The sequence below is a fragment of the Aspergillus ambiguus genome (genome assembly GCF_047715705.1).
Source record: "Aspergillus ambiguus strain CBS 117.58 unplaced genomic scaffold BDV59scaffold_33, whole genome shotgun sequence".
NCBI classification, from domain to species: domain Eukaryota; kingdom Fungi; phylum Ascomycota; class Eurotiomycetes; order Eurotiales; family Aspergillaceae; genus Aspergillus; species Aspergillus ambiguus.
Window position 1 is genome coordinate 304,271 of NW_027395546.1, and position 12,102 is coordinate 316,372.

The 12,102-nt window shown below is 51.9% G+C and overlaps 6 protein-coding genes across 6 annotated transcripts; 3 read left to right on the forward strand and 3 right to left on the reverse strand.

Annotated features, from left to right (window-relative positions):
• Positions 1 to 79: 79 nt before the first annotated feature.
• On the forward strand, positions 80 to 1,910 carry BDV59DRAFT_184900 (bifunctional ornithine acetyltransferase/N-acetylglutamate synthase). Its single transcript, XM_073690760.1, has 2 exons — positions 80 to 797; positions 859 to 1,910. The coding sequence occupies exons 1-2, from the start codon at positions 316 to 318 to the stop codon at positions 1,775 to 1,777; spliced, it is 1,401 nt and encodes a 466-aa protein (XP_073545138.1). The 5' UTR covers positions 80 to 315; the 3' UTR covers positions 1,778 to 1,910.
• Positions 1,911 to 2,377: 467 nt separating this feature from the next.
• On the forward strand, positions 2,378 to 3,251 carry BDV59DRAFT_209811 (uncharacterized protein; the record flags this gene model as incomplete). Its single annotated transcript, XM_073695461.1, has 1 exon — positions 2,378 to 3,251. Exon 1 carries the CDS (start codon positions 2,412 to 2,414, stop codon positions 3,249 to 3,251), a length of 840 nt encoding a protein of 279 aa, XP_073545139.1. The 5' UTR covers positions 2,378 to 2,411.
• Positions 3,252 to 3,447: 196 nt separating this feature from the next.
• BDV59DRAFT_97501 (translocon subunit SEC61) lies at positions 3,448 to 5,591 on the reverse strand. The gene is made up of 5 exons (XM_073697435.1): positions 5,406 to 5,591; positions 5,213 to 5,313; positions 4,986 to 5,153; positions 3,848 to 4,923; positions 3,448 to 3,792 (listed from the first exon to the last, which is right to left on the reverse strand). Exons 1-5 carry the CDS (start codon positions 5,413 to 5,415, stop codon positions 3,711 to 3,713), a joined length of 1,437 nt encoding a protein of 478 aa, XP_073545140.1. The 5' UTR covers positions 5,416 to 5,591; the 3' UTR covers positions 3,448 to 3,710.
• Positions 5,592 to 5,762: 171 nt separating this feature from the next.
• Positions 5,763 to 7,512, reverse strand: BDV59DRAFT_97508 (uncharacterized protein). The gene has a single exon (XM_073697436.1). It carries the CDS (start codon positions 7,336 to 7,338, stop codon positions 5,896 to 5,898), a length of 1,443 nt encoding a protein of 480 aa, XP_073545141.1. The 5' UTR covers positions 7,339 to 7,512; the 3' UTR covers positions 5,763 to 5,895.
• Positions 7,513 to 8,430: 918 nt separating this feature from the next.
• On the forward strand, positions 8,431 to 10,018 carry BDV59DRAFT_184905 (putative cyclin). Its single transcript, XM_073690761.1, has 2 exons — positions 8,431 to 8,725; positions 8,791 to 10,018. The coding sequence occupies exons 1-2, from the start codon at positions 8,471 to 8,473 to the stop codon at positions 9,433 to 9,435; spliced, it is 900 nt and encodes a 299-aa protein (XP_073545142.1). The 5' UTR covers positions 8,431 to 8,470; the 3' UTR covers positions 9,436 to 10,018.
• On the reverse strand, positions 9,674 to 11,474 carry BDV59DRAFT_209813 (MFS general substrate transporter; the record flags this gene model as incomplete). The annotated part of the gene is made up of 3 exons (XM_073695462.1): positions 9,674 to 10,296; positions 10,351 to 10,441; positions 10,503 to 11,474. The coding sequence occupies 3 exons, from the start codon at positions 11,472 to 11,474 to the stop codon at positions 9,911 to 9,913; spliced, it is 1,449 nt and encodes a 482-aa protein (XP_073545143.1). The 3' UTR covers positions 9,674 to 9,910.
• Between the last annotated feature and the right edge of the window lie 628 nt (positions 11,475 to 12,102).

Consider the following 12,102-nt stretch of genomic DNA (forward strand, 5'->3'; position numbering starts at 1 on the left):
GGGCCGACATTTTCTCCGGGCCGGCGGTATCGGAGATGATCAGCTTCCAGCCGGAGGTCTTCGTATACTTGCTTTTCTCCTCATCTCCCTTCAGCTCCGCTGGACTCTTACGCCGGACCTGCACGGCTTCCTATAAACCGAAGACTCTGTGCGTGGACTGGCTGTGGTGTCTCGTGTCTCACGCAGCACCATTGCTTCGATTAAGTCACTCAAGATCCTGAGTCACGCCGGAGACCTCCCCCGCAGGTGGATTAAGAAGTCCATTGATCGGGATTTTTCCCAAAATTCAAGTGCAGTCCTGCCTTCATAGCTGAAATGGCTTCTCCTGCCCAACCCGCAGCCACAATGGCTGTCTTCGCCCGCATGGTGAAGGGTCAAGTGCGCAACTACTCTGCTCCGGTGGACATGGCCATTCCGGCATCCAAGCGCAAGTTCATTCCCTCTTCTGGATCGTATCCGAAGGGTTTCCTCGTCTCTGGTACCCATGTGGGTGTCAAGGCTTCCAACACCAAATTCCCCGACTTGGCTCTGATCTCTTCCGAAACCCCGTGCTCCGCCGCCGCCGTCTTTACCACCAACAAGTTCCAGGCTGCTCCCGTCCAGGTCAGCCGTGACATTCTCAAGTCCCGCCAGGGCCAAGGCGTCCGTTCTGTCGTGATCAACTCCGGTTGCGCCAACGCTGTCACCGGGAAGGGCGGTCTGGAGGATGCCGTCGCTATGGGCCAGAAGGTGGACGAATGTAACGGGCTCAACGAGCCCAGCACGCTCGTCATGAGCACTGGCGTCATCGGACAACGGTAATCCACAACATTCAAGATAAATGCAACGAAGAAAGAAAAGACATGCTGACCATCCCAGTCTGCCCATCTCCAAGATCCTCAACAACATCCCCACGGCCCACCAGAACCTCGCATCAACCCATGACTCCTGGCTCAGCACCGCCCGCGCTATCTGCACCACGGATACCTTCCCGAAGCTTCTTTCCCGCACCTTCTCCCTGCCCTCATCCCCGGACCGCACCTACAGCCTGGCTGGTATGACCAAAGGCGCTGGCATGATCCACCCGAACATGGCGACTCTCCTGGGCGTTCTCTGCACCGACGCCCCTGTCGACCCGGCCGCACTGCAATCACTGCTCACGTACTCTGTCTCACGGTCATTCAACTCGATCTCCATCGACGGCGACACTAGCACCAACGACACGGTGGCCATCCTAGCCAACGGGGCCGCAGGCGGGACACCCGTCGCGTCGAGCACGTCAGCCGACTACGCGGCACTGCAGGAGGTGCTCACGTCGTTCACGCAGTCGCTGTCGCAGCTGGTGGTGCGCGACGGTGAGGGTGCGACCAAGTTCGTGACGGTGCGCGTACAGAACTCGCCAGACTATGAGTCAGCGCGGCTGATCGCGTCGACGATCGCCCGCTCGCCGCTCGTCAAGACCGCCCTGTACGGCCGTGACGCCAACTGGGGCCGCATTCTCTGCGCCATCGGGTACACCCAGGGCGTGGCGCCGGGCACGGTGGTGCCGGAGCGGACGAGCGTGAGCTTCAAACCTGTGGATGGTAGCCCCATTCTGAAGTTGCTTGTCAACGGTGAGCCGGAGCAGGTCGACGAGGAACGTGCCAGTGTTATTCTCCAGGAGGAAGATCTGGAGATCGTCGTTGATCTAGGTGGTGGGGAGAAGGGCCAGCAGGGTCTCGGCGGCGAAGAGGCTGTGTACTGGTTTTGTGACTTCAGCCATGAATATGTCACGATAAATGGTGACTACCGGACCTAAACTGGCTGGCCATATCTGACTTTGAGAGCTAGCTAGATTTGGATTGAGTTGTGCGTATAGCTATCGTTGAGCTAATATAGTGTTATATACCCCACAACCAAATATAGTTTTAGATCAGAAGCTCGATTCATCGTAACATCCAGAGTTCGTCATAATTCACGTGCGTATGATGGGTTTGCAGAGCTTTCTTTGGCATTTGCCACAAAGTGAGGTACACGTGAGGCCTAGGAATGAGTGAACCAGAAGGGACTGGAGGCAAAAGTCTATATTCTACAAACATTGTTGAAGATCCATGGGGCCCCAGATGTTCTCCACCATCCATTGGGTTCCCAAGGGAGAAACCCATCCTGTCCCATCTTCTGGGGATAGTTATTATGTTGGTGGCGGTCCATGAGTTGCGGATCAGCCAACTATCCTTCTACATGGTTTACGGCTCGTGAGGTTCTTTAGACTCCTTGTCGTAATTACCTCAAAGTTTACTTACCCTTTTGCATAAATCGAATATCAGACAGGGTCGTTTAAAGGCTATAGTGCGCCCAGGGATGATCCACGAATATGGTCGAAGGAGTTCTCCGGACTGCCGGTCCTTGTCGGTCTTCCTGTGGATTACCTACAGCCCAGAAGTGATGGCTCCATGTCAAACCCTTCGACAACCCCCGCTGCGCGGCTTGCTCCGGGATTCGAAAATGAAAGCCTTCCGGGGAAGTTCGTCACAATAGTGTTCATATCCCTGGCGCTATACAGCGCCACAGAGCTGGTCCTGATCATATTGTGGAGTTTTAGGCGCCACAGAAGTGTGTACTTCTGGTCTATCCTACTGTCAGCCACGTTGGGCGTGATCCCATGCAGTGTGGGAGCCTTGCTGGATATATACCATGCTGGACCCAAATGGCTGATGCTTACATTCCAAATTGTTGGTTTCTATTTCATGGTGCCCGGGCAGTCACTGGTTCTCTATTCCCGGCTACATATTGTCTTCTGGAATGTCAGACTACGCAAAGCCCTCGGTTTCTCGGCTCTTATAGGGACAATACTGTTAGTGATCCCCGTCACCGTTTTGTTTTACGGTTCAGCCTATTTCCGGGGCACTTGGAGCCATGGCTACGACTATATTGAACGGGTGCAATTGATCTATTTCAGTGTTCAAGAGGGTCTAATATCTGCAATCTTCGTGGCCGTGACTATCAAGCTAATCAGGTTGAACCCTGTGCAGGACAAGCGCCGGGTGCGGATACTGTATGAGCTTGTTGTTATCAACGTAATAGCGGTCCTACTCGATATAGCTCTGCTGTTGCTTGAGTTCCTTGGCTTTTATTACCTCCAGGTTATTACGAAAGCGATGGTCTACAGCATTAAGCTGAAATTAGAATGTGCAGTCCTCGGGAGGCTTACATTGGCTGTTGGACAGCCTCGTCCCCCCACAATATATAACGGACTGCTACCCCTCGGCGAAGTTGTCCACGGATCCAGTTGAAGGAAAAGCTGTCCTTAGCATTGAGAGTCTTGAACCCAGACTCAGCCGACGCGTGAAGATACAGGGAGCTGTTTTGTTTTTAATCTGCAGCCATGCCCAGTTACACATATGGCATACTTCACTACCTACTGTATAGAGATGTAGTATGGGCTCAGGTAACAAAAATACGTAGCGATTAATTCAACAACTCAAATACAGCATCCATTAAATGTAAGAGATATAATTTTATCTTTTCAATATGGTTACAACCAGGGGGCGCTATGTACAGTTGCGGCCTCACTTTCCGACGGGAAAGGTCTACCTTTCCAATGCGCCCACCCATACATGCAAGTCCTACTTCGCCGCCACAACAGCACACCACCCGGGAAGGAACGGGGAAATTACAAAAAGAAAACAAGAACAATTCAGATTCACAATCTTTCTCCTCATTCCACTCATCAGAGAAGAGAGATGCCCGGTCTAGTTACCGGGAACGAGCCCCTTAAGGCCCGAACCAATATCGCCCTCACGGGCAGCAATTTCGAAGTAGCCGTAAATAATGCTGATTCGTCATGTTAGTACATGGCACATATCACTAGTAAATGGAGGAAACTTACGTCACGGCCAGGAGAATACCGGTGCCGCTACCAAGAGCACCGAGCAGGTCGGAGGCAACAGACAGAGCGCCAATGCAAGCACCACCGAAGGCAGCCGCGGTGGGGATGATACGCTTGAGCTCCTTGTACATGCTCTGCTCACGGTGACCAGCCATCACAAGACCCTGGTCCTTCAGCTGCTTGGCAACGTCGCGGGGGGCGGAGCCCGACACCTCAATCCAGGTCTTGGAGAAGAGAGCACAGGCGACGAGCATGAACGTAATGTAGACCGCCGTGTGAATGGGGTCCAGAAGAGCCTCCTTGAAGTTAAGGGGAGGGGACATGTAGTAGGCGATACCAGAGGCAGCGTGGAGCTGGGCGGAGCCTTCGCGGGGCTCCCAGACTCCGAGAAGCTTGACGAGGATGTTGTCCGAGAAGCGAGAGTACAGAGTCTGACTGACCAGGAAGATGTTGGAGCACAGGGCGGACTGGAGCATGATAGGCATGTTGGAGGTGTAGAAGAGACGGACAGGGTAAGAGCCGCGCATTCCACGCTGGCGGGAGGACTTAACGGGGATCTCAACGCGGAAGCCCTGGAGGTAGATGACGGCGGCGAAGACGAGGAGAGTGGCCAGGAGGTTCATAATGTTGGGGAGATTCTGGCGGTAGAAGGCTTCACGCAGAGCGCGCTGCTTGTCAGGCCAGGTCAACAAGAGGTGGAACAGGGCGATGATGGCTCCTTCGAACTCGGGACCACGGCCAGTGTTGATGGTGGTCGGGGAGAAGGCCTTCCAGACAATGGACTCGCAAATGTTGGTCGCGATGAAGAGCGAAATTCCGCTACCAAGACCGTATCCCTTCTGGAGGAGCTCATCCAGGAGAATGACCACCAGGCCGGCAACAACCAGCTGGACAATCAAGAGCACGCAAATTCCAGCACCAAGGTCACTGGGCTGACCGTAGAGACCAGTAATTACGTAGACGCAGGCCTGACCGAAGGAGAGGATGATAGCGAAGAGCTTCTGAGCAGTCTGGTACAGCTCACGGTCGGTCTTGAGGTCGAGATTGACATCGATGAGGTGGGTACCAGCGAGGAGCTACAGAAATGGGTCGTTAAATTTGGACGAAGTCGAGGAAAGAGCGCGGATTCGAAACATACCTGGAAGACCATGCCGGAGGAGATAATAGGGGTGATACCCAACTCCATCAGAGTACCCCGGTTACTGGCCAGCATCATACGCAGCCAGTACAAGGGATCGGACGTGTCGGAGGAGACAATGCCATACAGAGGCATCTGACTCATAACCAGGAAGATCATCAAAGTCAACTACAGGCCAAACAATTAGTCTTGCAAGCTCTTGTGCGACCAATGGCTCAATTACATACCCCAGTCCACATCAACTTCTGATTGAAGGGCACCTTGGTCTCGGGCGCGGCCACCTCCGGAAGGAGGGGCGTAAAAGGTTTAATCAGATCGAGGAAGCGAACTAGTATCGGGCATCAGTATTTGCGAAAGCATTGAGAGTATGGAGAGAGCGTGGGTGCGATGGCGATGGGTTCGCGTGCCGGGGGAACTCACGTCCGCTCATGATGACAGATCCACCACCCACGCCGAGGGACTAAAGACTAGATTAAAAGAAAAGAGGAATGAACGGAGCTGGAGGGGGGGCCAGCAGAAGGAGTGGGAGAACGGAAAAAGAGAAGAGAAGGGAAGAGGAGGGATGGGGCGAAGGTGAAGGGAGGAAGAGGGAACGATGAGGTTGAGTTTCCCCATTAATCGAAGTCGCCTCGCTGGCCACTTTCGTCCAGCCACGCTAAACCCCTTGAGGCCACTTGGTCGCTTCCCGCCCCGACTAGTACACAGTACAACATACTCCCGTATGTACTCTTTACTATCATCACATTTCTATCTCAATTAATAGTATTAATAGTAACTCTTCATTCGCTTCTAGTTTCTAATGTCACTCTTATAATCTCCATATATCTTATACCTGCTCCTCCCTAGAGGCAACATCAGGACCATCCAGTGTCCTCGTCTGCAGATACCATCAAGATACCCATATACAAATCTATGGTCCAACCATGCTTAAACAGTCGTCGATGACCACTTCGAGCTCACCTAGTCGGCTCTTCAGTCCTTTGTTTTCTTCTTTCAAGATCCCCATAACACTCCACGCCTCGGAAGCAGGCACCCCATGACAGATTGAACACTTGGCGGAGCTCCCCACCCACGAGCTGGCAATTCCTGTCGAAGTAAGGCCTTTGATAACTCGATCGTAAGTCGATGGGCGCGGCGTCGGTGCAGCGGCAGGTCTCAGCTCCTTCTGACCAGAGTGCTGACTCGTGGAAGTCGGTGCGGACAGTGCAATTTGGGAAATGTTTGGCGACGGAGCTACAGTCGATGGAGGGGACTCCAGACCTTCTCGACGGGAGAAGATACTCTCCGCCAGGCTTTCATCGCCAGAGTCGAAACCCGAATCGCCGCTGGTGAAAGTCGCATTGCTGGCCCGTTTCAGACTCCATTTCGGCGTCCGCAGTTCAGCGCCCATCTCGGAGACACTTTCGTCGTCGCTGGACCGAACGTTCATCACACTACGCCGGTGAGCCTCATCGTCGCGTCGACGCAGTTGTCGTTCATGTTCTAGCTCCTCCGCCATGGCTTTCATCGCTTTCTCTTGCTGGAGAACCTTCTCAGCCATGCCGTCCAGTTGGATCTTCAGGTGGTCTACCCGCGTCCGGGTTTCTTCAAGCTCTTCCTGTTTCTCACTCTTGTCGGCGAGGGTTTCGTGCAAGGCAAAGGTCCTTTGCTTGTAGGCCGCCTGCAGCTGTCGAAGGAGGTTGTCCGCATTGTTGCGCAGTGCATCGAAGGCCTGTTGGCCGCTGAGATCATTATTTCCCGGCGGGAACAGGGCTGCGTTGATGTCCAGATTGAGCAGTTCATCTTCCGCAGGTTCAGGAAGGTCCATTTTGTTACCCTGTCGTTTTAACCCGAAGAACGAAAACGGGCTAGACGATGTGACCTGCTTCAACGGTGAGGGAGCCGTCATTCGTTTCTGTGCTCGATTCGTCGGTACGACAGGAGCGTCCGCGCCGAATTCGCGAGTGGATGAAGGGGCCATATCGGAAGGTTGACTGTAGCCGACTCCTAAATTAAAAGGTTCTGATTTTCCTTGAAACCAGCCGGATAATCGCTTCGCTCCCTCCTCGAGTTTTCTGCGGGCTATGTTTTCGGTTGCAAGGGAGCTGCGGTCCAGGTCTTCGTATGTTTTGGGCTGATCGGTAAATAACTGTCTCGCGGGAAGAGGGGATTGTCGGCGGATAATAACTTCGGTATTGGCTCGGCGGTGGTAGGAAGTAGCATGGTTGGACAGAGGAGGAGAGGGCCCATCCGAGCTGTGAGCTAGAACAGCTGCAGGGATCGCGGGGAGGGGTTTGAGGTCATGACAGGATTGAGAGTCTCCTTTCTGTTCGGGCGGCGGAGGAGTGACGGCGGTAGAAGGGATTGGGAGCATTGTTGCCCGACGATAGGATTGGATATCAGGGAAAAGGGATGGAGCCAGGAATGAGGGAGGGATGCCTCCAGTCGCACCACTTGGGCCAGGGCTGGAATGCCACGTCGAGGGGCCGTCCAATAACCCAGGGAAACTGCGCGGTCACCCACGTCAAAGCCCTGGTACTCCTGATAATGTTTTAGGGGGGAATGCGGGGATGCGGTGACGGTTGTTCGAGGGATGCTCGAGGATGATGGATGGGACTGTCACGACACCGGTTGATCCACAGGAAAGTCTCCAGAGTCAACAGCAGACTAAAAGCGCCAAGCGATAGTTGATCAACACGTGCCGTTCTTATCACACACGAGGTTAATTGAAGGATATGGGTACGGAGTATAAAACTGGAGGTTTCAAATTGACCGAAGAGATCACTGATGTTGAAAGGGGAAGCTCTTAAAATCGAGGAAAATCCGGTGGCTGAACTTCTCCCCATCGTAAGCTATTCTTCGTCACGGCTCCACCCCATTTGAGGCCATCCGCTAATCCCTTCCCTGCAGTGATGCGCTCCGCCCCAGTCGTTTAATTTTAGTCGTCTATTTGCCTCTCGAGTTGCGTCGTTGAATGAATATCGTGACGGATGTTTGGTGGTTGACCTGACGACGTCATTCTGCAGCTGAAGAATGGGCTGAAGGTGGCCAGCGACATGACAGCCTGAACTCTCTACCTGAAACGAGATCCTCATGTAGATGGCTCTTCTACACACGGGATATCGTCAACAGATTCGATAGTGAACCATGGATACGGTCTCATAGCTCCAGCCAATCAACTGGGAACGACGTGAGGGAGCATAACCTCAGGGTACGCCGTAGAGTCGGGCTGAGCCGTGGAATGGTCATCTCAGAGATAGGAGTATGTGCTGCATCTGGAGACGGAAGCGTAAAGTTGGAGATTGATTTCCTTTCACACATTTGAGTAGCTGCCGTAGTTCGTTGCAGGAGTTTCAGATCGAGTCTAGGAGGCTGCTGCTTACATCATATACTGCCGGGCGGTGAACAGTGCGGTAGTCGACAGCTCAATAATGACATGCGCCATACTTAATTTTCGAACGAGTCAGTCCAGAGCCTGCATTCTCATCTACCGTCCGACCACCATAATGGCCCAAGTCAGCGGTCTAAAATACCTATCCAATGCACTCGCAATCCCTGATCAGCTCTCCAATTCGTCGTCCTCCATCGATGGCGTTTCTCCGGACCTGGAAGCATCTATCCGCTTTGCAGGCGCCCAACTCACCCAGGCCGCAGGAGTTCTTCTCCGACTGCCGCAAGATATCATCGCCCAAGCCATCGTCACATTCACGCGATTCTGGATTGGCTCCGAGGGCGGCAGTCTGCGCATCTATTCCGTGAAGGTACCGCAATCGCATTTCTTGACACCTCCGTCCCAAATTGCACTCGCTGACGTAAACCAATATAGGATGTATCTGCTGCAGCCCTGTATATGACCGCTAAATTGTCATTCCAGCCAACATCTCCACGGTCCGTCCTGAACGTCTACGCCTTCCTCCTCTCGAAAGACGCTTCACCACTGTGGTTCGTGAACCCGAAAGGAACGCAAGCAGAGAAGCACTCTCCAGAGACATACTGCCTCACCGAGGGAGGCTACCATAGCCAGCGGGTGGTGCTTCTGCGGATCGAATCGATTATTTTGCGCACCCTCGGCTTCAACACGCATGTTGCCCTTCCTCATACCATCGCCCTGACATACCTGCAAACCCTCGGGGTGTCTTCGCCGGAGGTGGCGCGCAGGGTTTTTGAACATCTGAACGCGGCGCTGATGTCACCACAATTACTGTACGTGACCCATCAACCGAATGCCCTTGCGGTAGCATCGATATATCTTGCCGCGCGAGAGGTTGGCGTGAAACTGGTAGACGGGGAGTGGTGGGAGGTCTTTGATGTGGATCGCGAAGAGCTCGGATTCTTGGTCGTGGGACTGCGAAGCATGGAGGGCTTTGCCAAAGCTGAGATGGAGAAGTGGAAGGGGCGGCCCGTTCCCATGCTGTTGGATGATGTCGAGGCGGAAATTGAAAGGAGGAGAATGATGGAGGAAGGTGAGTGAGTTCAGTGTGATGTTGCAGTGGCGCGTCATTTCCTGAACTCACCCTTGCTCTTGGGTGGTGCACCGACCTGTTTCATCTGGCTTGCCAGCAGTGCGACTGAACACAGGACGACCGACTCTCGGCATCACGCCGGTTGGAATGAAGTTAGAAACGTGGTCTTCTGGTAGGATACGCCAGAGCATGGCTTTCCCTACTAACCATCGCGACTGTTGTCAGGTATTACTGGTATCTCCTTAGGGCCAGGGCCACATGCCTGGCATTCTCGAATGCCCCTATGCAACCCAGGCCTCAGAATTATTGGGGCATAACATCTGGAATACATATGACTGGGATTTTTACCAACTTAAACGGCATACTTAGTCCTGCACCTCAGACATGTCCCTTAGTTAAAATAGCGATCTAGGTAGTAGTATCCATTGGCTTATATTCTGACAGACCATGTGCGTCATATCGTGGATAACCCTTCGCTCGTAATCATTTACGTCTCTCTTCGTCTTCATCGCTTGATGATACCTCCATTTTGCGGTCGTTTTTCCATAAAAATAACCAGGACACCAAGATACCTAGAATCGCCGCACAGAGAAAGGAAAGACATATCACGTAAGATACGCGGTATGTCGGCCCGAAAACGGAGGAGTATACGTGAGGACCAGCAATTCCACTGAATTGTGCCATGGCGTTCGTCAACCCGATGCCAATGCCAGAGGCGACTGTACCCTCAAGGGCGCGAATACGCTCCGGCCAGATGACAGGATATGCAGAACCGGCACATGCCGTGGCTACAATCAAGGCTAGATATTTGACCAACGAGTTCTGCACGGTGATCAGGATTATATAACATATTATAATGGTACTCTCAACTGCAGTCCATGGTTAATAAATGCCGAATAAAAAAAATTATATAGGAGACTTACTAGCAACCGCAGTGGTCCAGGGTCTGATCCATTTCATGTGTAGCATGTAACCCATGAGGTTTAGGAAGAAAAAACAGGCCACATAAGGAGGCTATAAGATTGGCAAAGCGAGTCAGTGAAATGCCTATACCTGTCTTGGATGTCAAACTTACAATGTTCATCAGCTGTGAATAGGCAGTCGTAGTAAATCCAAGCTCGTAGATTACAGTCGGTAGCGCGTACTGCACGCCAAATCCTCCAATACCGTGGCCGATCCAGTAAATCGAAAATGTGTAGAGCGTAGGACTTGAGAAGAGGGATTTGATTGCGCCCCAGTTCCAACTCTCGTCTTTTCCAGAGGGCGCTGTCGAGGACAAACGACTCGTTACATAGATTCGCTCCTCCTCAGTCAGCATACGAGCCGTCTCTGGGTAGTCTGGAAGCCAGAGCAAGGCAACAATGGACAGCACAATAGCCGGAAGCCCTTCTAGGATAAAGAGCCATCGCCATCCGGAAAGTCCACCGGCTCCGTCCATGAAGCTGATTGCGTACGCTAACAGACCGCTCAGTGCACCAGAGAATTGACCGAGCGAGTAAAACAGAGAGATTCTCCAACGCAACTCGGTCGGCCTGTACCAAAAAGCCATATGGTAAAGCACTGACGGGTAGAAGCCAGCTTCTGCGATTCCTATTGCAAATCGTACGCACATCATCCCCGGAAAGTTCTGCGCAGCTCCAGCAGAACATGCACAGATTCCCCAGGAAAGTATGAGTACGAACATCCATCTGGAGGGTTTGAAGTACTTCAGAAGAATAGTGTTGGACGGCTCAAACAAAAGGTAACTGTAGGAGAAAATGGATTGACTCCAGGACCACTGCGAGGGACTGAAATTAAGTTCTTTCTTGATTCCTGTACCGGCTTCCAGATTGATGATGGCGGCGTTGGAGTAGTTGTTGGAGTCGATAACGCGGAATATGTATACAACGGAATAGAAGCCGACGAGCCATATATCAATCTTTCGCATAACTCTTTCTCTCAGCTCTTCGTTTTGGTTTGTAAGTGCATTGTCATAATCAACCTCGTGTGGCGGCGAGGAGGACACAGAAACATCCGTTATCTGTTTCTCTGATTTGCTAGTTTCCATAGTGCTTCTTTTCATCAGAACTTAAGGGTTGTGTGGATGAGAAACCCTTCAAAGTATTGCGGCTTTCCTAACGAAATGGATCCTTTTGTGGCTTGAGATACTCGTGCCGAGAGAAATATCCGGGATACGTATATGCCATGATAGTTTCGATCACGACATAAATTATACGGCTATACACATCCTGAAACATCAACGTGATTGGATAGACGTTACTCATAGTATCTTTTTATGGTGTTTGCATATTTCCCGGACGAAATAACCTAAGATGACTCTTTCAGCAAAGGTTTCTTCTGGGGGAGTATCCACAGGAGCAGCGGAGAGTATCTAATATCTGATATGGTTATACTCACAAAACGTCAAAGCAATCCATACCCAAGAAAGATACATTCCAACTATGACATTTAATGAATAGCCCCATAGATAACTTACCCTATTAAACGGAGAGTAGGCGCGGTGATGTCTAGCGCATAACGCAATCTGAAGGGAGGATGATGCTCTCATGAAACCCCGCAGACTTCTGAAAACAGAGTAGTATAGTAGTTTACTTGATGAAATAAAGTAATTTGTGTGTAAAAAGACGAATGGACACAAACACCCTACGACAAAAAAAAAAAAAGATATACATCAC